General features: G+C 41.0%; 1 protein-coding gene across 3 annotated transcripts in view; it reads right to left on the bottom strand.

The window, feature by feature from the left end:
• Positions 1-1037: 1037 nt before the first annotated feature.
• Positions 1038-25471, bottom strand: part of ST3GAL1 (ST3 beta-galactoside alpha-2,3-sialyltransferase 1) — a 136886-nt gene continuing 112452 nt past the window's right edge. For 2 of the 3 annotated variants that reach the window (XM_075825707.1, XM_075825706.1), the window contains exons 5-9: positions 23668-23861; positions 16188-16367; positions 4153-4198; positions 3674-3793; positions 1038-3315 (exon numbers count right to left, since the gene is read on the bottom strand). In XM_075825707.1, the coding sequence (XP_075681822.1) occupies positions 3142-3315; positions 3674-3793; positions 4153-4198; positions 16188-16367; positions 23668-23861 (714 nt within the window). In that variant the 3' untranslated portion in view covers positions 1038-3141. The remainder of the gene's footprint in view (positions 3316-3673; positions 3794-4152; positions 4199-16187; positions 16368-23667; positions 23862-25471) is intronic. The other variant, XM_075825708.1, reaches the window with a different exon arrangement.

The raw sequence follows: 25471 nt of genomic DNA, 5'->3' as shown, positions 1-25471 counted from the left end.
TATTACGGCCTTCTTCATTGGGCCTAAATGGTGGGTTCGTCCACTCTGCTCTAAATCTATTGCATATTTCTAGCTATCAGTGGTCACCCTAGCAGCAAATATTTGTCTATTCACCAAAAAAATGTATACACATATTTGGCACAAGTGCGGAGCTTATAAACGAAGTAATTAAAGGTCTAAATAAAGTGGTTTCAATAGACGTAAAAATTCAAAAAGAAATTGTAACAGAGGTAGATGACGTAATCGGACATCTATGAGGGATCATTCAGTCTCTGCAATTATTAAAGATGCAAATATTAGCATCAAAATAACAAAAACAGAGGCACTCAAATGTTTTATGAGAGAAGAAAAAAAAAAAAAAAGACAAAAATACCTAACGATGAAACATACAGGAAAATAAAATATTATAATGCGGCCACCTTATTTACTTCTAAATGAGGCCTAAGGGATGAAATGTAGAGAACCTCTAAATTATAAAAATCGACACTATTTTTTCCAACAAAACAAAAAAGTATAAAAAAAATTCAGTATTTTTTTTTAAATGATATAAAAACTTTGAACAATACAATAAACGTGTACACTGCATAGTATTTCTGACATTCTCAATATTTGCACAGGTTTTTCATTCAAATTAGTAAAGAATTAAAAAAAAAAAAAAAAATAAAACACAAAAGAACAAAGTTACATGTTTATGGAAAGATAATACTATATCATTAAAAAAAATTACAAAACTTTAAAAAATAATACTTTCACTTTTTTATTTTATTTTGTACTCTAGTCAAAGAGATGGTTATTGTCAAAATCCAAATTCCTCTATTATTTATTGTATACTAGGTTTACCTAGCAAATCTGGGTACAGATAAAAAGATTCATTACTTGTGTGCAGGTATTTTTTTTTTTTTAAATAAAGTTAATATAAAAAAAAATTTGGAAAAATGTAATTATGTTACACAAGAAGAAAAATCTAATTTATGACTGATCCCCTTTAAGGCATTTGTCACAAGATCTATTCATGTAATTGTATAACCAGGATAACTGACAAGTACGATTCTGGGTGGATATTTTTTGTTCGGGCACAGTGGGCTAATGGGCCTCCCTTCATAGAGAGACATTCCAGGTGAGATTTTTGCATATAACAGGGTTATGGTATTGCAGGCACAAAAGGCTAAACATACAATATAGCCCTTCCTGTTACAAAAAATACTGCGGATAATGTAAAAACACCACGTTAGTGAATTTGGCCCTTGGATATAACATTCAATTATTTTGCAAAGACAGGATAGGAAACAGAACAAAATCTTACAAGGTTGGAGGACTACTTTAAAACCAATAGAGCATGGGAGAAAGTGATTTTCTAAATCAAATTAGAAAAAGTGTGTGTTTTTTGGATAAGTCATTCATTTAATGATATACGGCCCAAAACCGTCAGAATTTCTACAACCAAATGGTTCCGGCTAAGTAACTTGGGTCAGGAATTTCGGTAAATCTTCCCTTATTCTAGATCATGATGATTTGCTGTAAACTGCACAGCATTAAATTATATTAATGACTAATAAGGTCATAAAAGGGGGGTTAATATTTTTGAAATTTTGATTTCTCGAGGATCTTTTTTTTTTTTTACCAATTCTGCTACATAAATATTTTTGTTACACGGGCTCCTTTCTCCTGGCAGTCATTATTGAACTATAAGGATTGCTGATTCCTATGGCAAAAAACACGGAATATGAACAGGATCTTTTTTAAATCCACTATTCGTAACTTTTTCCTCTTTGCATATACAGCACCAATATATTCCACAGCGCTGTATAGAGATTGTCACATTTCACATCAGTCCATGTCCCCAACGAGACAATATAATTTTCCCGTATTGGAGTCTGGAAGGAAACTGGAGAACACCAAGGAAACCCAGGCAGATCCTATAAACTCAAAGCAGACGTTGCCCTTTATTGGATTTGAACCCAGGAAAACCGTGCTAACCACAGAGCCACCCAACATATTCCGATGAACAATACATGTATTTTTTTCATAGGGACTAACCATCTCAAACATTGGTAAGTTATCAGTTCCTAAAAAAAAAGAAAAAGTTAAAAATTTTCAAAAATATATTTTTCCAGAGATATCCAAAAATATTCTAAAGCCTTAGATCAATAACTTAAAGCAACAGAAAGGTGCGTACTATAAGGGGCAGGACGATAGCTTACAACCAGTTCGGTCATGTACCGCTTTTTTAGCTGCACCGTGTAAATCGACCCCAATACCTCAGTGGTAGTCATGAGAATAAACTGTGAGAAATAAATAACAATTACACTGGAGGTAAGAACACAAAAATAAAGTTTTAAAGCAAAAATACCATCGTGTCATTTTGTATTTCCATGACTAAATTTGGGGCCATTTCCCACAATATAAAAACAAAAACAAAACAAAATCCACAGCAATTTTTAACCCTAAAAAACAGCCGAAAGAGCCGATTTGTGATGAAGACCATTTTGTAATCTTCAACATGAAAAGAAGAAGAGATCATTAAATATTAATTGTATGAAACAGTATATATAAAAAAAAGTACAAATATTCCAACATGGAGGTCAAGTCTTCACTAACCAGCCCAATTTAACCAACCAAGTGTACCCTCAATTCACGGAGAGTACAAAAATCTAAATTTGGCGGTGGACTCAAAGAAGTCATGGATGAGAAGATCCTATGGGTCCTAGTTTTGGACATACAACACACACATTGCATCCAGAAGGTCCTTTAGATCCCGGGATATAGTCAAAAAGTTTTAGAATCCTTTTGAATCAAAGGAATTTTCTATACATAGAAGAAAAACAAAAAGTTTCCAGGGTTCTTGATGTATCGCTATTCGGTGGTCTTCAGAAGAAGGTGTCCTTGGACTTTCAGTACCAGCCTTGATGTACAGTAACAGAATTAGACTTGAGTCCCATTGATTGGACTTTATTGCTAGGGAAGCCAAAAGAAAGTCCAACCTTTTCATCATAAGTCCTCCAACTTTTAGGAGTACCTCAACCACCGAATTTCCCATCTGCATGGGCCCATCATTTTTTTCCCCATAGTCAATACTTTTCAATTAAAATTGCACAAAATCCATGTCGCCACTCTTCTAGAAACAGTCTGTCCTCAGGTGGGTCATCTGCCTCCGTAAACTTTGATTTTGTTAATAGAGGTAAGGTTCCCTATAATTTCTGCTTCAAAGTCCCCATCATGGACGCCGGTCTGTCTGAACGCTCCAGCGGATGGGTTATTCTCCCAGTAATGATGCCAGTTTCCTTTGCTGTCTGCCCCAAAACCGTACAAATCAACCTGCAAACATGGATCAAAATAGTTATTTTATCTATGCCAAACCCTCTGATTTACCCATTCATGCCAATTTATATTTGTTGTCCTCAATAAAGATGACTTAAAGTGGAACTCCAGGTTTTCAAAAAAGATCACTCAAGGCACTTTATACAGAACTAACTGGACAGGTAAATTTAGCAAGTACAATGCTAGAAACATCGTTGCCAAAACTTTGCACCACTTTTCTTATCAACTATTGATGGCATCTGAATTTTTCTTTAAAAAACAAAGGGGTGTGGCCAAGTAGTTGCAATATTGTTACAAATGTATCATGGTCATTACGTGTTCAGTACCAAATGATGCCGGGTGTACGAGATTCTACCTGATCGCAGACGTGAAGTGCGAATATAACACTTAGGATTCCGGTAGATGGGTACCGCCCGTGGTGAAATAACCATTTGTCATATATGTATTTCATGAAGTCTGGATGGTAAACGAGAATCTGTTAAAAACAAAAAAAAATATTCTGAGTACAGCTGAATTTAAAATTAGTTTTATAGGCATAGCAGAGCTGAATTTGTTATGTAACTTATTGGGTCTACATTATGTGTAAGGATCAACTCACTGAACTACAATAATGTAGTAGGTTTACCTGCATTTCTATATCAAACCACAGATGACTCGTTTGGATACCAAGATATGTTATGTCAAATTACAAACTCAGCCCTGCTACATCTAGACAGGGGATTATGCTATTCACAGCTAAAGTTTTTGCTATGGGGGAGAAGGGGGCTTATATTTATAGCATAAGAGATATTAAGTGTCTATGGGAAGCTGCAGTAACCCACATTTCCAGCTCACCTGGTCTTTGGTGACTTTGATCTTGCGCGGTACTGGAGCGTATGTGCTGGATAAACGTAAGGAAAGGAATATTAATATTAACAGGTGACTATAAATACATCTGTGCAGCTGTTACATTGTGATATCGGTTTCTGGGAAAGCTGGGTGAGTCAATATAGCTGCCAATACCACTCCAACAGCAGTTTTCATCCAGCTTTTCCAGATTCCAGTAGAGCATATCAGCTTAATTTATGCAGCAATACAGAAGGAATGCATCATGGTGTACGTCAGATTGACCATTCAGCTGTCTGGAAAAGCTGGATGACACGCCCATACTAACTGACACTGCAGGATATTAAAGATGCTGCTGCCCTCTTCTGGGAGACATCAAAGACTGCATAGGAACACTGACCTCTGCTGGAAAAGTCAGGAATTGCAGGACAGAAAAGTGAACATGAAGAGTAAGTGCCCTGTTTCAAGTTAAAGGGGTTGTACAGGATTAGAAAAACAGGTCTGCTTTCTTCCAAAATAGTACCACACCTGTCCACAGGTTGTGTCAGGTATTGCAGTACAGGACCTTTCACTTCAAAGGAACTGAGCTGCAATACCAGACGCAACCCATGGACAGGTGTGGCGCTGTTACTGGAAGAAAGAAGCCATTTTTTTTTTCTAATTCTGTACAACCCCTTTAATATATCCTGTATGTACATGATCTAGAACCACCAGAGGATCCCAAGCAGTAAATCAATGTAGTATATGACATTTACAAACCTTGTGAGCTGTACAAGTAATAGAGATATTAAAATAAATAATGGGAACAGAGAAATGGCACAAAAAGCAGCAAGCAAAACAGAGCAGTTGATTGTTGGTAAACTTTCCAGAATTACAAGAAAAAGAAACAAAATAAAAAACAAATAAAAAATAAAACTAGTTGTAAAAAACGTAATGCCCACTAGAGGGAGACAAACCTGGCCGTAAGCGGCATCTAGTTTTCGGATAGTACGATTAATACAAGTTATCAGCCTAAATAAAATTATAATACTCAATGGGTAACCTTTTATGGCTTGTATTGCTTTTGGAAACCTATAGATCATAGTAAGGTGGCCATAGACACTAGACAGTGGTCAGCTAAATATTGATCAGCCCTGACACCCCCATAAATAAGCACATTTGAAATGGCCGAACATGTAAAGGCTTTCGATTGTAAGGGTGGATATAAATGGCTGCCAGATAGGTCGGTCAACTCTTACCCCAGGGTAAAAAAAAATAAATTTGTATCTTGAACGGAAAATGAAACCTGCTCCACCTAGATTTCCCTTGACAGACGTTGGGCGCCAATATGGCAGCCACCACAAACATTATTCAGTCAAGAGAAATATTTTAGTGTTTTTTATTTTCCAACTTTAGTCATATGACATGCAGGTGGGTCCAATGACTAATGCAACTTTCCAACCTCCCTAGAGAATGAAATGTCAAAAAAGTATTACAATATTGTTATTTGTTTCTATTGGAGGGTGTTGAAACAAAGTTGCAGTCAGACGCAAATAATAACCTGGTGTCACAGCTGAATTGGTGAATATTAATTAGTGCTACGACTACAGTGCGAAATTTGTACGACCTTGAAAGTTGCATGTCCGAAACTGCCATCAAGCCAAGTCCCAAAGCTCGTCTCAGACATGAGATTTTTTTGGGGGTGGACCCTGCCAATTTTAAAATGGATCTTCTGACAATCTCCGATCTATGGTGACTGGTAGATCACCCACTCATGACCACGTGGAGGAAATGGATTTCAACCCATACTATGGTTTCTACCAAGATAAGCGGCATTAGATGCATCTTGCAGTCCCTGGACCAACCTGGGCATTCATGGTGGAGATCGCGATCTCATGTCTATGGCTAGACGTAGTCTGGATAATGGCTTCCTTCGGCTACACATTGACTGTCCCGAGTTGCACATTGTATATGAAGCTACTTTGCCCGACCACAGCCAAGTTCTCGAGGAAGTAACAATCTTCATCAATGGGGGATTTGTCCCACCACAAGTTGCCATCTGGCAAGGTCCATACATAGGTAGGAGACAACTGCCCCTCCTTGGGTTCCTTATGTCCCACTAGCACTTAGGAAGTGAAGGATCGGGTGATGGGACCTTGAGCTATTCCACCATGTCAAAATGTCTATACTTGGTATCAAGACCTCCCAGTCATCACCAACGCTCGTCATCTTGTCCATGAGGTCCATCATGACGGGAACGCGGCAATTTCTGCTTGACCCCGAGAGATCTGGTTCCTGAACACAGCGAGACAGACGGACACAAAGAGCTGCCAATGGGAACCCCAAATGAAAAACTACCCTACTACCATATGAAGCTCAATCCAGAGCATGAATAGCACATTCATATGACAACTCTTCAGTGCACAATGGTTTTCTGTTTGCGGACCCCACCCCCCCCCCCCCCCACCCAGCAGATGTATGGAGTCACGAGGGGATATAAAAAAAGAAATAAAAATTGGATCATTGTTGCAGAAACCACTAAACCCTTGTCAGCCAATGAAGGGGCAGTGAGAAGACTGGAGGCAGCAGCTGCGTAACCGTGACCTGTAATTCAATCATGCGAGAATCCTGAGCTTCACGTCTCAACGCGGCCACTTCAAGCCAATAAACCCGACCAAACAAGGGCCATTGTCTCACCTGACGACCAGGCAAAGTGCCTTCTTATTAAGACAATTGAGACTTGTGTAATGGACCCTAATCCACTCTCTTAATTATAAAGTGTATGAATGATGCATGTGATGTCTACCATGTGTAGGAAAGAGGGACTTCTGGATAAAAAATAATAGAAAAAAAATGGACAATAGGATTTCCTGCGGCGATCGGAGGGATTCTTATTTATTTGTATTGAGAAAAGGAGTAAAAAAAAAATCTCTTGGTTAGGAAAAGCCCCTGACAATAAGCAGAACGCAGAATGTCCAGCTGCTGGGACCTCGAGCGATCAGCTGTAATCTGTGGAGCAACAAGTGTTCATTTCTTCTGCAGCACCCCCACAGGGGAAACGAAGCATTACACGGTGCTCATTAAATTATAGGGCTAATTGTACTTTCCAATCGATGGAGGGTTTTGAGCAGAGGGCACCCCTCTACTAACTGAACTGGACTTAAACCAGAAAACACCCCTGGTATTAACAGGAAAAACCGTCAACATTGGCAATGTTGCTTATTTATGGTTTCCACTAGGTTCCAGAAGAACCAGTGACCAGCGATCAGTATGAGTGCGGATGCTGAAGAGGGAGAGATTATCAATTATTTTTTAGGCCCCAATTTGTCTGAATTTACACTTTAAATGGGTAGTCCAGGATAAGAAATAGATGGCAGCTTTCTTTCAGAAACAGCTCCACACCTGTCCATGGGTTGTGTCTGGTATTGCAGCTCAGCTCCTTTGAAGTGAATGCATCTAAACTGCAATACCACACACAACCTGTGGAGAGGTGTGGCACTGTTTCAGGAAGAAAGTAGCCATGCTTTTTCTAATTCTTTACAACTCCTTTAAGGAGGAGCCGGGCGAGTGTCCAAGTATGGAACTTGCAGGGCTCTTTGGGTCTATGGAAAACTTATTATAAAATATTCACCAAAAAAGTACAAATATCTCAGTGTAAGCTCGATAAAGTATCCCGAGAACTTTGCGGTGTGTATTTTACCAGCCTAAACTAGGTCACAGACGACAGCTCCTAATTACGAGGCAGCTCAAGCGATCTCAGAGAAAAAAATCCCAAATTCAGCTTTTTCTAGTCACTTAATATGTAAATTTTTTCCAGCAGCCTGTCCATAAGGAAAGAGTGCGACAGGAACGGGCCAGGCATAACCACCAGACACAGATCTAGCTGCCTCGGATAGAACAATCTGCAAAGTGTCTCACTCTCCGAGGGGCAATCCATACATTCAGCCCACAACCCCTTTAGGCCTTAGTTGACCCAGTTTGGTTCCTCACTCCCTATAAGTCCCCACCCTCTACACTTATCTGGTGACATCACCCATCCATGAATGAGACAGTTGAAGAACATGAGCTGGATCTATCTCAGAATGAACCTTAATTGTCCCTCTATGACCAGGTTGGTGGTAGGGTCAATGGCGCAAGTTTTTGGATGGTCTTGGCTGCAATTTATGGGCAAGCTTCAGCCCAATGGCCCAAGGCAACCTCATGGAAGCTGTACTTTATGTGGTTCCATGTGAAGGAATGGACCTCAATGTTGTGGCATGGGTAGTTGTATTGGCTTCTTCCCAGGCTCTTGACTTTTTGCATTTTTTAATGGAAATCGATTGCAAAAATCCCACGTGGCTTTTATGGAGTGAGATAAATACCGTGATGGCCTGGAGGTAGGAAAAGTGGTACCCAAACCCCCTTACACTGCATACCTCGGACTCATATACCCATTATACAACCCATTCCCATGAGATACCACATCACATTCCACCTCATGGCAAGCATAGCGGTCTAGATCACTGGTCCCCAAGCTGTGGCTTTCCAGCTGTTGTGAGACCATTACCCAGAGGCATGCTAGGAGTTGTAGTTCACAACAGTTGGAGAGCCACTGGTCTAGTCTACTGATATTGCTTGCTTCATGGCAGAGACCAGATGGATTGGGGTACACAGTGCACTTATGAGAGTCCATTCACACGGCCGTATTTTTGGTCCATGGTTCTTGCCCCAAACTGGATTTTCCTGTAAATAGAGCCCAAGGTTACGCAATTCTGTTAGAATTCCCAGGTCGCGATCAATTCTTGAAAAACGTAAAATTGACCGCAACGTGTGAAAATGCACTTTAAGGGTTCTCCGGTCTGAATTAATGCTTATTATTGAATAATTAAGAGTTCTGAAACTTTCTAATAAACATTGTGCTTTAATTGTTCAACATTTTGAAAATCCCTGATTGCTGTTAATGAATGGAACCATTCATCATTTATATCTGGGGGGATGAAAATCTGTCCTGAGAAAGGTGCAGGGCTCGTTACAGTGTTCACAGCGCTCACCTTGTAACAAGCGATGTAAGTTGCACATGATCATAATGGGTTTTCAGTATTCGGATGTGAACGAGCAATTTTTCCATTCACTGACAGCAAACAGATCTTTTGAGGAGTAGAAACACAAAGTACAGTAGAACTTTTCACTATACAATCATTGTGCTTTATTTAAAGGGACGGTCTCATCATAGACATTGGTTGACATATCACTAGCTCATGCCACCAATGTCCAATCGGCGGGGGTACTAATGTTGTGGCCCCCAGTGATGACTAGAATGATAGAGCCAACTCCTCTGGCTTTTTCCAGGCAGCTGCATGGACAGCCACAAACTAAAATAGACACCCATGCAACCTTCCTAGTGCCACCACCATCTCTATGCTGCCTTCCTAGTGCCACCACCACCTCCATGCTTCCTTCCTAATGCCACCACCACCTCCATGCTGCCTTCCTAGTGCCACCACCACGCTTCATTCCTAGTGCCACCACCACCTCCATGCAGCCTTCCTAGTGCCACCACCACGCTTCCTTCCTAATGCCACCACCACCTCCATGCTGCCTTCCTAGTGCCACCACCACCTCCATGCTTCCTTCCTAGTGCCACCACCACCTCCATGCTGCCTTCCTAGTGCCACCACCACCTCCATGCTGCCTTCCTAGTGCCACCACCACCTCCATGCTTCCTCCCTAGTGCCACCACCACCTCCATACTGCCTTCCTAGTGCCACCACCACCTCCATGCTGCCTTCCTAGCGCCACCACCACCTCCATGCTGCCTTCCCAGCGCCACCACCACCTCCATGCTGCCTTCCCAGCGCCACCACCACCTCCATGCTGCCTTCCCAGCGCCACCACCACCTCCATGCTGCCTTCCCAGCGCCACCACCACCTCCATGCTGCCTTCCCAGCGCCACCACCACCTCCATGCTGCCTTCCCAGTGCCACCACCACCTCCATGCTGCCTTCCCAGCGCCACCATCACCTCCATGCTGCCTTCCCAGTGTCACCACCACCTCCATGCTGCCTTCCCAGCACCACCTCCATGCTGCCTTCCTAGCACCACCACCTCCATGCTGCTTTCCTAGTGCCACCACCACCTCCATGCTGCTTTCCTAGTGCCACCACCACCTCCATGCTGCTTTTCCTAGCGCCACCACCACCTCCATGCTGCCTTCCTAGCGCCTCCACCACCTCCATGCTGCCTTGCTAGTGCCTCCATGCGGCTTTCCTAGTGCCACCACCACCTCCATGCTGCCTTGCTAGCGCCACCACCACCTCCATGCTGCCTTCCCAGCGCCACCACCACCTCCATGCTGCCTTCCCAGCGCCACCACCACCTCCATGCTGCCTTCCCAGCGCCACCACCACCTCCATGCTGCCTTCCCAGTGTCACCACCACCTCCATGCTGCCTTCCCAGCACCACCACCACCTCCATGCTGCCTTCCCAGCGCCACCACCACCTCCATGCTGCTTTCCTAGTGCCACCACCACCTCCATGCTGCTTTCCTAGTGCCACCACCACCTCCATGCTGCTTTTCCCAGTGCCACCACCACCTCCATGCTGCCTTCCTAGCGCCTCCACCACCTCCATGCTGCCTTCCTAGCACCACCACCAGCTCCATGCTGCCTTGCTAGTGCCTCCATGCTGCCTTGCTAGCGCCACCACCACCTCCATGCTGCTTTCCTAGTGCCACCACCACCTCCATGCTGCCTTCCTAGTGCCACCACCACCTCCATGCTGCCTTCCTAGTGCCACCACCACCTCCATGCTTCCTTCCTAATGCCACCACCACCTCCATGCTGCCTTCCTAGTGCCGCCACCACCACCTCCATGCTGCCTTCCTAGTGCCAACACCACTTCCATGCTGCCTTCCTAGTGCCAACACCACCTACATGCAGCCTTCCTAGTGCCACCACCACCTCCATGCTGCCTTCCTAGTGCCACCACCACCTCCATTCTAACTATTGGCAGGGGTCACAGCGATACTCCGAGCTATTGGTCATCGCTGGTATACGCTAGGGATATAACAACGTCTACTCTGAGAGAACCCCTTTAAGTATTCCGCTCTATAATAGTGCCAATGTGGGGGTGAGGCCTCAGGTCTAGTATCTGTAGTAACTGTGTTGGTAACCACATAAGAGTAATGTCTAAAATGTTGAGATTTTTTTGGCTTTGTTTTTTCTTTCTTTCATTGTGTTTGTTTAATTGCAGAAACCAGATCTACATGTCAGAACAGTCACATTGTTATAATCTGATGTGGCGGCGGCGGCTGCTTCAGTGATTCAGATGAATCGTCTCTAGATGAAGAAATCTATCATGGCGAGCGTTGATGGGAGACGTTAAACAGTCTCTGTTTGCTTTGCTGCTCCATGCGGAGCGCTGGGTCACGGCTGGCAGAGCTCTTGCTTCATCGCGTCGTGATCGGACTCGCACCCATTATGTGCTGCGGTTCATATCTACACAGAGATGGTCGATAACCTAGTATCGTGCGGGAGTCCGGGAAGCCATGACGCTGGGTCACTGTGGTTGGTGCCAAGGATGAGCCGCAGCTCAAGGGTCAGGCAACTTTTCCCACGGAGTCTGACTATCGCAATACATGACTTGCACAACCCGCCTGTATCCACCATCATACAGTACATGGGCATCATTGTAGCACGCCAGGATCATATCTGATGACTACACACCTGAAGCTTCAGAGCGGCATTCGCTTGGTTGGCATCTGCACAGTAAAACTCAAGGTTAACTGAAGTGCAAGGGTGATGAAGCACCAGTTATCTGAGGTGTCAGCAGTGTCATGGCGGATATAGTTTATGATGTACATACAGTGATGGGTAGTTTTGGGTTGTCCCTGCTGTGAAATCTGGGGCCGTCGCGGCCAGACACTGTAACAGCACCGCATCACAGTTACAGGTGGGTGAGATGCCATGCTGCGACTGTGAGCGACAACAGAATGCAATGCTGCTACGTGCCAACATCATGTACTATAGAGAACGACCTGCCCTGCACCCCAATCTGAAGCTCTAGACGATGAAACATGTTGTTGGGGGATGTGGGTGACAGACAGATGTATGGCCGCACATGGAAGGGCACACAGACAAAAACAGCCACGGTGCTCCCATAAGAGTAACAGCCAACATACCCTCATAACATAGCCTGGCAACGTTGATCCATCATAGTGCCCAATAACATAGTTTGCCCTAGTTTTGCCAAAACACAGTCTGCAACAGTACCCCCATAAGAGTATCAGCCAAAGTACCTTCGTAACATAGACTGCCAAAGTTTATCCACAATACAGTTCATCACAGTGCCCATAACATAGTCTGCCCAAGTGCTCCCACAACACAGCCTGCAACAGTATCCCCATAAGAGTAACAGCCGAAGCACCTTCATAACAGCCTGCCACAGTGCCCTCATAAGTAAAAGTCAACATACCTTCATAACATAGACTGTATTTTGGTTGGCTATCACAGTGCCCATAACATAGTTTGCCCTAGTTCTCCCACAACACAGCCTGCCACAGTATCCCCATAAGAGAGACAGCCAAAGTACCCTCAAGGAATAGCACGTAAACGTGCCCCAATAAGAGAGACAGCCAAAGTGCCTTCATTTTACGGTTCCTTAACCTGCCTTCAGGCCTTTTTTCTCATCAGGTATAATTTCGGAGTGAAAAACCTGGAACGAACGATGAAATAATTGTATCTATGACTAAACATGACATTTTTGTAAAAAAAAAAAAAAAAAAAAAAAGACAAAAAAATAACAAAACAAAAAAAAATACAGAAAATAAAAAATTCCTCAATCTCATCAGATTAACCTTTAGGAGCACAGAACTCTGACAGCCGGTGTCTAGCACGGTTATTATAAAACCACCATCAATCCAGATTAAACACGCGGATGATCCCAGGTAATACGCAGAGCTGCCCGGAGTAAAAAAAACTGCACAGTCAGGGAGGCCGAGGCTGAACATACGGAAAAATTATATCTGCCAATAGCACAAGATCCATCCATCATAAACCTGATCAGCCGACCGACACATCACAGGTCATCCCACCTCTAACCCCACAAATCCAGGACACAGATTATGGACCTTAAGAAAGAGCATTCATTATATCATATCACAAAATAGGACAGCAACAGCGCCTGGTATAGAAACAATTAGGGCATGTTCACACGGCAGCGTCCGTAAAGGCCGAAATCACGGGGCTGTTTCCAGGAGAAAACAGCCCCGTCATTTCAGCCGGAAAGGCATGTGCAGGTGCTTGAACGCCGCGTCCATTACGGACGTAACTGGAACTGGTTTTCCATGGAGTCCATGGAAAGCAGCTCCATTTACGTCTGAAGAAGTGACATGACACTTCTTTGGCGTTGCCGTTTATTTACGCACCGTCTTTTGACAGCGACGCGTAAATATACGCCTCGTGTGAACAGACAAACGTCAGCCCATTGCTTTCAAGCCGTAATTTCGGACGTAATTCGGGGGTTAAAACGCCCGAATTACGTCCGTAAATAGGCCGTGTGAACATACCCTTATACTAGTTCACTTGTATGTAGTATATAGTAGTTATATTCTTGTATATAGGGGGCAGTAATATAGTAGTAATATTTTTGTATATAGTAGCAATATTATAGTAGTTATATTCTTGTATATAGGAGGCAGTATTATAGTAGTTATATTCTTCTATATAGGGGGCAGTATTATAGTAGTTATATTCTTGTATATAGGGGGCAATATTATAATAGTTATTTTCTTGTATATAGGAGCAGTATTATAGTAGTTATATTCCTGTATATAGGAGCAGTATTATAGTAGTTATATTCTTGTATATAGGTGGCAGTATTATAGTAGTTATATTCTTGTATATAGGAACAGTATTATAGTAGTTATATTCTTGTATATAGTAGCAGTATTATAGTAGTTATATTGTATATAGGGAGCAGTATTATAGTAGTTATATTCTTGTATATAGGGGCAGTATTATAGTAGTTATATTCTTGTATATAGGGGGCAGTATTATAGTAGTATATTCTTGTACATAGGAGGCAGTATTATAGTAGTTATATTCTTGTATATAGGAGGCAGTATTATAGTAGTTATATTCTTGTATATAGGGGGCATTATTATAGTAGTTATATTTGTGTATATAGGGGGCAGTATTATAGTAGTTATATTCTTGTATATAGGAGGAGTATTATAGTAGATATATTCTTGTATATAGGGGGCAGTATTATAGTAGTTATATTCTTGTATATAGGAGGCAGTATTATAGTAGTTATATTCTTGTATATAGGGGCAGTATTATAGTAGTTATATTCTTGTATATAGGGGCAGTATTATAGTAGTTATATTCTTGTATATAGGGGCAGTATTATAGTAGCTATATTCTTGTATATAGGGGGCAGTATTATAGTAGTTATATTCTTGTATATAGGGGGCAGTATTATAGTAGTTATATTCTTGTACATAGGAGCAGTATTATAGTAGTTATAGTCTCGTATATAGGGGCAGTATCATAGTAGTTACATTCTTGTATATAGGGGCAGTATTATAGTAGTTATATTCTTGTACATAGGGAGCAGTATTATAGTAGTTATATTCTTGTATATAGGGGCAGTATCATAGTAGTTATATTCTTGTATATAGGGGGCAGTATTATAGTAGTTATAGTCTTGTATATAGGGGCAGTATCATAGTAGTTACATTCTTGTATATAGGGGAAGTATTATAGTAGTTACATTCTTATACATAGGAGGCAGTATTATAGTAGTTATATTCTTGTATATAGGGGCAGTATTATAGTAGTTATATTCTTGTATATAGGAGGAGCAGTATTATAGTAGTTATATTCTTGTATATAGGAGGCAGTATTATAGTAGTTACATTCTTGTATATAGGGGGCAGTATTATAGTAGTTATATTCTTGTATATAGGAGGCAGTAATATAGTAGTTATATTCTTGTATATAGGGGCAGTATTATAGTAGTTATATTCTTGTATATAGGGTACACTATTATAGTAGTTATATTCTTGTATATAGGAGGCAGTATTATAGTAGTTATATTCTTGTATATAGGGGGCAGTATTATAGTAGTTATATTCTTGTATATAGGAGCAGTATTATAGTAGTTATATTCTTGTATATAGGAGGCAGTATTATAGTAGTTATATTCTTGTATATAGGAGCAGTATTATAGTAGTTATATTCTTGTACATAGGGGGCAGTATTATAGTAGTTATATTCTTGTATATAGGAGGCAGTATTATAGTAGTTATATTCTTGTATATAGGGGGCAGTATTATAGTAGTTATATTCTTGTATATAGGAGCAGTATTATAGTAGTTATATTCTTGTATATAGGGGCAGTATTATAGTAGTTATATTCTTGTATATAGGGAGCAGTATTATAGTAGTTATATTCTTGTATATAGGAGGCAGTATTATAGTAGTTATATTCTTGTATATAGGGGGCAGTATTATAGTAGTTATATTCTTGTATATAGGAGCAGTATTATAGTAGTTATATTCTTGTATATAGGGGCAGTATTATAGTAGTTATATTCTTGTATATAGGGGCAGTATTATAGTAGTTATATTCTTGTATATAGGGGGCAGTATTATAGTAGTTATATTCTTGTACATAGGGGGCAGTATTATATTAGAAAGCAGTGTTATGTTCTTCATCCATTAAATAAACCACAAATTATAAAAAAAATTCAGTTCGACCATTAACAAGATTGTTTGCTTCACCCAAAAATACTGGGGGAAAAAAAATAGTCCATTTAAGGCATTTTCCAAGTGTATGGGTTGTAATCTCCCCCTGGCACCTGTGTGGCAGTAATTCCTAGGTACAGACTGCTGAGCTTGCACGGTGTATGAGTGAATACCAAGTAACACATTAGTAATGCAGATTCGGTGCTAATGAGATTAATGTCTTGTGGAATTATAAGCGCCGAGTCCTCCTGGAGACAAAAGTACAAGACGAGCTCAGGTCCCTGTGACAATGAGACTGCGGCATGTAGATACTGAACGCTGCAATGTGACTTACAAATTTATAGTCCCGGTGGTCAAAGCACTGACGATCCACTGTAAATCGAGGGTCTTGAAGGGAATAAGGACCATACTGACATTATCCCTTAGGTCCCGCATGCTCTCAGGGTACACAAAGTGGTGAGTGGTCTTATTCCCAACGTCCTTCTCAAATCTCGCCGTGGGAGCATGGTTCATCCTAAGGGAAAGACAGATTGTAGTCAGACAGCGGGACTATTAAATAAGAATACTAAAAGGATTTTGTGGTATTAGGTAAATTAAGTTTATTAAGTCCCAATTTTGAAGATTTCTGCTTGCGGTCAGTGAATTGGAACCATCTTCTTTCTAACTCTGTAGAGACCTAATACTTCTCTTCTTTGCTATAATTGTATCCAGTGTAGATAATCAGAACAAGTCTCTCCCGTGTCCTGATAGTTTGCTACAATGTATTAGTGCAGGTAAAATTTATTAGTCCTCGTTTCTTGTACAATGAACTTTACATAAGTTGTCAGAAGTATCAGGTCTGAGTTGTCATCTGTAACAAAGATGAATCATTAGATGAAGCAGAGCCAAGTTATTAGATGTAGCAATGCTGATTTTGTCATTCGGCACAGCGCATAATGAATGTGGTTTTACAAAAAAATGGGCAGCAAAATACAGCCCTAAAGACTTGCATGACAAAGTCAACTCTGCTATGCGTGTCTACTCAGATGGAATAGTTCATTTCTGCACAATGCAATGATTGGGTTTCCTTCAGAGAGATAATTCCTCCTCAAAAACCTTCCCTACCAGAATATAACCTTCGTCACGCAAACTGCGTTCTGCAGAGCATTACCCGTCCAGCTGTTTATTAGTTATGAATATTGATCTTTGCCCATACCAAGATACGGGGGCGGACAGAAGCACATTATAATGTAGACTCCACTCTACGTGCCATATGTTTAATAAGCCAAAATAAATTATTTAATTTAATCTGAACTGAAGACAATTATGGAAAGTGCTCTTTATTAAAATGTCCACCGGCTGGAGAAAACACCTTCATTATTTCATACAGCAGCGAGAAAAAGAAGAGAAGCGGCCCTGAAGCCCTGAGACATAACTGGATTTGTAAAAGGATGACACTTAATAGTAAATGACTTTGTTTGACATTATTTCCCATCTGTAGAATGAAAATACAATTTAGACAAGTTCTGAACAGGGATTCTGATTCCAGCAAGAAGCAGCGGGATAAGGAACACGAGTCATGGGGTCTGTGACAACTAAAACACAACCAATTAAAATATAATAACATATGCGACCATATAACCATAACAGTTAAAGGAGAAATCAGACACAACTAAAATTAACATCATTGATACTGTAAATATTGCTAAGGTAATGGATGAAGAAACTGCATCCTTTGTACAAGAATATAACCACTATAATACTGCCCCCATTATACAAGAATATAACTAATATAATACTGCTCCTATATACAAGAATATAACTACTATAATACTGCCCCCTATATACAAGAATATAATTACTATAATACTGCCCCTATATACAAGAATATAACTACTATAGCAGAAAAAAGGGGAAAGATGGATCCAGCGTGGATGCGTTTAAAATGGAACGAGTTCCAAGTTTAATTAATCAAATAATTCTAAAAAAGAATAGGACTTGGTTGAGAGTGTAAGATCCTAGAGTGTGAGGAAAATATCCAGTGTAGAAAAAGCCTACGCGTTTCTGACGCTATCTGCGTCCTTAGTCATGGCTGGTAACCAGCCATGACTAAGGACGCAGATAGCGTCAGAAACGCGTAGGCTTTTTCTACACTGGATATTTTCCTCACACTCTAGGATCTTACACTCTCAACCAAGTCCTATTCTTTTTTAGAATTATTTGATTAATTAAACTTGGAACTCGTTCCATTTTAAACGCATCCACGCTGGATCCATCTTTCCCCTTTTTTCTGCTATACACCATCGTGAACCGACACGAGGATCCGTGCGGGGTTATTCTAATGAACTAGCAATACAAGGTGAGCTGGAGGCTTTCTTCATTTCTTTGTTAATATAACTACTATAATACTGCCCCCTATGTACAAGGATATAATTACTATAATACTGCCCCCTATATACAAGAATATAACTACTATAATACTGCCTCCTATGTACAAGAATATAACTACTATAATACTGCCCCTATATACAAGAATATAACTACTATAATACTGCCCCCTATATACAAGAATATAACTACTATAATACTGCCTCCTATATACAAGAATATAACTACTATAATACTGCTCCCTATGTATAAGAATATAACTACTATAATACTGCCCCTATGTAGAAGAATATAACTACTATAAACCTGCCCCCTTTGTACAAGAATAGAACTACTATAATACTGCCCCCTATGTACAAGAATATAACTACTATAATACTGCTCCTATATACAAAAATATAACTACTATAATACTGCTCCCTATATACAAGAATATAACTACTATAATACTGCTCCTATATACAAGAATATAACTACTATAATACTGCTCCTATATACAAGAATATAACTACTATAATACTGCTCCTATATACAGGAATATAACTACTATAATACTGCTCCTATATACAGGAATATAACTACTATAAACCTGCCCCCTTTGTACAAGAATAGAACTACTATAATACTGCCCCCTATGTACAAGAATAGAACTACTATAATACTGCTCCTATATACAAGAATATAACTACTATAATACTGCTCCTATATACAAGAATATAACTACTATAATACTGCTCCTATATACAAGAATATAACTACTATAATACTGCTCCTATATACAGGAATATAACTACTATAATACTGCCCCTATATACAAGAATATAACTACTATAATACTGCCCCTATATACAAGAATATAACTACTATAATACTGCCTCCTATATACAAGAATATAACTACTATAATACTGCCCCTATATACAATATAACTACTATAATACTGCCTCCTATATACAAGAATATAACTACTATAATACTGCCACTATATACAAGAATATAACTACTATAATACTGCCCCCTTTGTACAAGAATAGAACTACTATAATACTGCTCCTATATACAAGAATATAACTACTATAATACTGCCCCCTATGTACAAGAATATAACTACTATAATACTGCCCCCTATGTACAAGAATATAACTACTATAATTATCTTTTTTATTTGAAAACTTGCAACAAATTATTACAATACCTTTGCAATACACTCATAACAGATAAAGAAAATAAACATTTGTCTCTTAACATCATTCACAATCATTAAACAAACCATAATATATGAATATTGCGCCAGTATAGATTGTTTCAACTATTTTTCATGATATTATTCTAGACAGTATTACAGGAGAGTTCTTCTTTATTGGTGACCGGGCAGCATCGCGCACACCACAGAGGGTACACGGTCACCACATTTATGACATATAGTAAACCTCTATGATATAAACGGAGTTCGGGCTAGAAGTCTCCATACAGCAGCTGAGAGTTTCACTGTCCCACTAGATGTGGTGACTGCAGGGACATTACTCTGTAGATAAGTCTCTTGTATAAAGATGACATTGGTTTTGCCGTCAGACAGACGCTGGAATATCGCCTGCCGCCTGCTCCTATTCTTCACACTGTTCACATTGATAGGAGGTGATTTTCAGCCTCATCCTGGTTACATGTCTTTCCTACTTTTTTTCTTCTTCCACTACTATGTCCTGTAACACCCCATCTTTTGGTGGACATTGGGGGGTCAGCATCTTCATCCTGAGGTTCGTCGCCTGGGATGTGTGAGGAGACTTGCTCCATCTCTGCTTCTTCTTCCTGGTCATCTTCTCCCAGCGCACAGTAACGTCCCCCAGTTATCGCCAGCACTGGAGACTCCGGTGATTTCTTTGCAGCAGTGATTTTTTTCCTAGAAGAATCATCTGTTTTACTTCTCCTTTTAACCGTCTGAAATCCCTCCTCATCGATACTAGTTGCTGCGGCTGGATCAGCCGTTTTTTTACTGGTCGCTGCGGCTGGCCCAGCTGGTTTTTTACTGGCCGCTGCGGCTGGATCAGCTGGTTCCTTACTGGTCGCTGCGGCTGGATCAGCTGTTTTTTTACTGGTCGCTGCGGCTGGCCCAGCTGCTTTTTACTGGCCGCTGCGGCTGGATCAGCTGGTTCCTTACTGGTCGCTGCGGCTGGATCAGCTGGTTTTTTACTGGTCACTGCGGCTGGATCAGCTGGTTCCTTACTGGTGTTGGGCAGATGTTTAGATGTTTTGGTGACAGAATGACTGGATATTTTACTTTTAGCATGACCTCTATTTTCAGTGGCTGGTGACACTTGTGCAGCATCCACAGATGGGACATTCGTCTCTGGAGCAGGGTCTCTGGTACTTCGGCTCACATCCTCGCTGGGACTTCCAGGTTCTGGGGTTGTATCTACACATATGGAGACTTCCTCCTGCTCTTCCTCCATGGCTTCATTAAAGGTCTCCTCTTTATTATGTTCTGCATGCGGACACTCCCGGAATGTATGTCCAGGTCCTAAGCACAGGTTACAGATGACATGTCCTGTACAATCGTCCTTCACATGCCCAAACTGACCACATAGTGAGCACTTAATACGGGAACAGTTGAATGCCAGGTGTCTGCCCCCACATCTATGGCACAGTCGCGGTTGACCAGGGTAGTAACATATGCCTCTCTCCGAGCCCAGGTAGAAGGAGTGCGGCAGATGTCTGGTCACTCCATTCTCCTGAACCAGCTGGATCTTGACAGAATATCCTCCATTCCAGATCTCCTCCTCATCATAGATCTTTGTTGGCAGTCTCTTCACCTCAACCAGTGCTGCACATCTGCCAGAGCCACCACCTCAGACTGGAACAGGACGGTGGCGGTGACTACCTGGGGTTTAGTCAGCTGGATGACATGTAGATGCTCCCACATCGCGTGCCCCTTTGTATCATTATAAATACTCCAGAATAAGTCTAGACTATATTGCAGCTTGAAACTGATGTCATAATTCCTGCTGGAGGGAACGTGGATCAGAGCGAACACCTCAGAAGCTTTAAACTTCATAAACTCCTTCAACAAAACTTTCCCAATGTAGAGTCTGGAGGGGAGGTTTTCCTCTGGTCCCGAGTACCTGATTCTGACCGCGTTCCTCCTCTGAGGTGTGGGGTTAGTCGGTCTTGTGACGCTGGAGAACAGTCTCCTGTACTGAGGTCTGTCAGCAGGTGGGTCAGGACTGGACCCCTCCTCAGCTGATTGTACTGCAGATCCTCCTGTGTCTGCTCCTGATCGCTGTGTAACACGCACTCCATTCACTGACACTGCGGACGGCTGAACCTCCAGAAAAGGGTCTGCAATGTCCGCCTCAGCCTGTGCCGCTGGTTCATCAGATATCAGACTGTCAATCACCGAGCTGAGCGAGGTCTCACTTACAATGTCAGTATATGCGGCACTTTCTTGCTCACTCCCAGGAGTGCCACTCGCGTTCACTTCATCAGTACTGCACATAGAGTCTACTGCAGTTAACCCCTCGTCAGCTGCCACACATTTCTCTGCAGCTTTAGCAGCATTTGTGTTGGCTGATTGCACAGACCCCACACATGATGAGAGATGTGATCCTCCAGCCACTGCACACTCATATCTTCCAGGGTTTCCCTGCTCCACAATATTATACACAGTCTTATAGTCAGTGTCTTTTTTTGCAATGATATTTTTTCTCTTCACAGTTTGGGCTCTGGTCTTCCTTTTGTTCTCAATTGCCCAGTTCTTTATTTTGGGTACTGTGCATGATTCTTTCTGCAATCTCTCCTTCAATATCACCAGCTCACGTGTGCAAACATCCAGACACTCACATTTCATCAGCTTTGCCTTTGGATCAGTCTCTTGGTTAATTTCAGTTCTCAATTTGCGAACTTGCATTTCCATTTTAAAGATATTTTTCTTTGTCATTTTTGTGCACAATTCACCAACATCATGAGATTCAGTTGACTCACCAGCCACCATTTCCAGATCATCACCTCCACCATCTCCATGCTGCAGGCCAAACTCCAGACTCTGCCCTTTCCCAGGATCATCAGCCCAGGACCCCTCCCCTCCACCTGGGTCAGAAGCCATGCATAGTCCTAACAGGGGGCTCACAAGCACACGTCTATCCTCTCCTATGGACAAGAATATCACTACTATAATACTGCCCCTATATACAATATAACTACTATAATACTGCCTCCTATATACAAGAATATAACTACTATAATACTGCCTCCTATATACAAGAATATAACTACTATAATACTGCCACTATATACAAGAATATAACTACTATAATACTGCCCCCTTTGTACAAGAATAGAACTACTATAATACTGCTCCTATATACAAGAATATAACTACTATAATACTGCCCCCTATGTACAAGAATATAACTACTATAATACTGCCCCCTATGTACAAGAATATAACTACTATAATACTGCCCCCTATGTACAAGAATATAACTACTATAATACTGCCCCCTATATACAATAATATAACTACTATAATACTGCCCCTATGTACAAGAATATAACTACTATAATACTGCCTCCTATATACAAGAATATAACTACTATAATACTGCCCTCTATATACAATAATATAACTACTATAATACTGCCCCTATGTACAAGATTTAATTTACGACAACAGTTCATTTTGTTATTATTGTGAGATTCACCATCTTTATAATATTACAGTTTTAGGTGTTTTTGTTTTGTTTTTAAAGAGAAGGTTTTCCCAGCTCCACCTCTAGCATCAGTGAACAGCAAAATGCTCTATATAGGAATAATTCCCGTTATCTTCTCCCCTAAAGCGGACTCTAACCCTTGTAAAATAAATTCATCTAATTGGAGGATCGGACCGGTGGATAGAAGTCTTATTCTGTTTACGATGTCCACCCTACTTAAATTTTTGGGTTTTGTGTTACTTTTACATTTCAAACCTCAGGGCCATCTATAATTTCTGGAGGAAAATGGTGTTGGGATCTATTGTTTGGAATGCTTGGGACTAATGAAATTATCAGACCGATGGGATTGAAAGATCAATAGACAATGAACTCGTTATTTTTCATTTTCCATAGGAAAACCCCACAACATGTCTCATGAGTCAGAGCTGCTCACCCGCAACACAATGACTTAATGTTTTTCCCACGAGAGACACATTTATGACGTATCCACAGGATATGTGATAAATGTCAGATAGATGCGGGTCCCACCTCTATCTCCAGAACGGGGTCCGCTAAACCCCGTTCAGCTGTTGTGAATAAGGTGAATTCTGACCATGAAAAACACGATATGGGCATGAGTCAAGTAAACAGCGTAGCTTGCTGGGACCCACATCTATCGGACATATCCTGTGGATACATCATAAATGTCCCTCGTTGGAAAACCCCTTCGTATACATAAGACAAGCTTGTTACAGGCCCATCTTACCTTAACACAAAGTTGTGGCTATCAATATCTGGTCCATAATCTGAGCCTTTGAGGTTCCCGGAGTTGCCCACTACGGCACATGTTCGGCACCGGTATGGATTAGGGTTCAATAAATTGTTGTCCCCTGGAATAACTTTAAACATTTCTTCAATGGCTTGGTTGATATCCATCGGCTTCTTTTCACCTTGTAACTTCTGTGTTTAGGGGAAAAAACGAATTATGACGTTTTATGACAAAGAAAATTTTTGTAGCCAACATCAATTGAAGGTATCTTCACACCAATGGTAGGTTGATAGAACATGCCATCAATGTCTCATTGGTGAAGGTCTGACCACCGGAATCTACAACCATCACTAAAACGAAGGGGACAGATTCTATATTTTCTTTTAGAGTTATTAGGACTGCATGGCAGAAGCTACACAGTTGAATGGGGCCGCTGTCCATAAGTAGCACTGCAGCCCCATTGTTTGACCAGCGGCAGTCCTACCGTTGCCTAGGACTACACCGATAAGACATTTATGGACTACCCTATCAAGACCCCATTGAGGTCAGTGGTGGAAATTTACAACTAAACCATACTACAGAAAAATTGCTTTAAACGGGTTGTCCAGTTTATAAAACCCACTTTCATACACTCTAGTAGGGAGTTCTGAGTTAATAGAGGGGGTCCTCTGATTATGATCCTCATTTCTTCGTGTGTAAAGATCGTTACAAAGATCCAACCTCTATCTGGAGGATCTCACCTCCTATATACAGATAACACATTGATATAAATGGACAATGTGTAATGCTTCATTTTCCCTGTGGGGGTGCTGCAGGGAAATAGATTACTTACAGCCAGGATTCCTCATAGATTATAGCTGATCTCTGGAGTCCCAGAAGGGGGAAACTTTGTGATCTTATTGTCAAGTGAACTTTCTAACAAGTAGGGATTATCCAAAGTGGAGAACCATTTTAATTTACCATCTATAGTACCTGGTAGATGCCACGTTTTTCTTGACTACTGGATTAAGGTAGATTCACTGTAATAAAATCCTTAATGTACCCATCGATAATGGACAACAGGGCAGTTGTCAGTACTAGGCAAAGCCAGGCAGATGCCAAGGCCCACTGTAGTTCGGGCCCATGGCCATCTATGTAAACACCCTCATTGCTTGCTCAGGCAAGAGTGGGAGCTACTGTGACTACCATCCCTGGGGTCCACATACATCTGTTTGGGGGACAACGCAAAAGCTTTGACTATGGGCTGTCATGGGAGCCCTGGCTCAATCTACCATTGTACTAAATCCACATATTTTTATAAGATGTGTCCCCAGATGTGCGCTCCTTCACGTAACTAGTCCTACAAATATAATTACTGAGTTTATACTTTCCCTTTAATTAAACCAAATAAATGAAAATCTGCCAGCACCATTACGTCTCCATATGTTCATATCTCATGAAATGTGGCATGACTGCAGCGACACCTGCACCATGTCTTCTGCCTCCGTAGTGCCACTGGCAGTCAATTAATGAAAAAAATAGACATTTAGTCTGAGTTTGCTGGTGGTAAGACAGCGTAGGAGGATCCCAAGTGATCAAATACATTCATTCATGACCAGTGACAACTTCTTACATTATAATTCATATAACATAACTTTATCTGGAAAAACAACCTAATAAGAAATCATAGAGCAGAAATATAACTCATAGTGTATGAGAGGATACGAAAACGAAAAAGGTGAAATGAAATGTGTGGTTGACGATGTTCCAAAGTAAATCGTTACGATTCTGCAAAGTTCTGCCAGAATAAAAATAGTTTAAT

The sequence above is a fragment of the Rhinoderma darwinii genome, chromosome 5, assembly GCF_050947455.1.
Source record: "Rhinoderma darwinii isolate aRhiDar2 chromosome 5, aRhiDar2.hap1, whole genome shotgun sequence".
NCBI classification, from domain to species: domain Eukaryota; kingdom Metazoa; phylum Chordata; class Amphibia; order Anura; family Rhinodermatidae; genus Rhinoderma; species Rhinoderma darwinii.
This window is presented reverse-complemented; position numbering and strand designations above follow the sequence as displayed.